The sequence below is a fragment of the Eimeria tenella genome, genomic scaffold (genome assembly GCF_000499545.2).
Source record: "Eimeria tenella Houghton genomic scaffold, Eth_scaff2281, whole genome shotgun sequence".
In the NCBI taxonomy this organism is placed as follows: domain Eukaryota; phylum Apicomplexa; class Conoidasida; order Eucoccidiorida; family Eimeriidae; genus Eimeria; species Eimeria tenella.
This window is the reverse complement of record NW_013542138.1, coordinates 1,184-2,285: the sequence shown is the minus strand read 5'-3', so window position 1 is coordinate 2,285 and position 1,102 is coordinate 1,184. Positions and strand designations below refer to the sequence as shown.

The following is a 1,102-nucleotide window of genomic DNA, read 5'->3' as shown; positions in this document are numbered from 1 at the left end:
GATTTTAGTGCCCTGCTGCTGCTGCTTTTGCTGCTGCTGCTGCTGCTGCGGCTGCTGCGGCGGCAGCGCAGCAGGCGAGACCTCTTGCTGGGAGGCCCCCGCTGCTGCTGCTGCTGCTGCTGCTGCTGCTGCTGCAGAAAGCCTGATGGACTACGAGACCCGGGACAGCTGGGAGCTAGCAGCAGCAGCAGCAGCCGATGGCTCGCATGCAGGCGCGGCCTTGGACGCAGTAGACACTGCTGCTGCTGCTGCTGCTCCTTCAACAGCAGCAGAAGCAGAAGCAGCTAGCCACCAGCTGGCACAGGGGGCCCCCAAACTGCATGCAGCCCCAAGGGGCCCCTCTTCTGCTTCTTTATATTCTTTGAGTTTCTTTTTGGGTCTCTTTTACGTCATTTTCCTTTGTGCTGCGCAGCAGCAAAAGAAAAGGGAAGGACTCCTGAACAAGCAGCAGCAGCAGCCGCAGCAGCAGGTGCTGCTGCAGCAGCAAACGCACCACGAGGTCCGAAGGCAGACGCAGCAGCGGCACCAGCAGCCACACGGCCCGCAGGAGCAGCAGCAGCAGCAGCAGCAGTAGCAATAGCCTAACTGTTGCTGCTGCTCCTTCACGCCGAGGAGAAGCAGGAGCAGCAGCAGAAGCTGCAGCAGCAGCAGCAGCAATGCTGATTGCTGCGCTGCTTGTTTTGTTTCTCAGGACTTATTAAAACCTGCAAATGCAGAAACAGGCGACGACGCGACGCCCGAAAGTAAAGAAGTAAGCAGCAGCAGCAGTAGCAGCAGCAAGAGCAGCAGCAGCAGCAGCAGCAGCAACTAAGCAGCTGTTTCGCGTGAGAATTTCCTCTTCCCGGGGGCCTCTTTCTGTTGCTTCACATTAATCGAGGCTTTCTGCTGCTCCTGTCTTTGCTGCTGTTGGATCTTCTACTTCTGCTGCTGCTGCTGCTTCTGCTGCTGTTGCTGCTGCTGCTGCCGCTGCTGCAGCTTGAGCTCTCTGCTGCCCCTGATACCCCAGAGGGGCCCCCCGGGGCCCCCGTAGAGGGGCCCCCCGGGGGCCCCCCAGTACCCTCTTGGAGGCCCTTGAGCCAACGGCGGCGGGCCTTTCAGGGCC

General features: G+C 60.3%; 1 protein-coding gene across 1 annotated transcript; it reads left to right on the top strand.

The window, feature by feature from the left end:
• Window positions 1-145: 145 nt before the first annotated feature.
• Window positions 146-811, top strand: ETH_00036295 (uncharacterized protein; the record flags this gene model as incomplete). Its single annotated transcript, XM_013374764.1, has 2 exons — window positions 146-499; window positions 692-811. 2 exons carry the CDS (start codon window positions 146-148, stop codon window positions 809-811), a joined length of 474 nt encoding a protein of 157 aa, XP_013230218.1.
• Window positions 812-1,102: the final 291 nt, after the last annotated feature.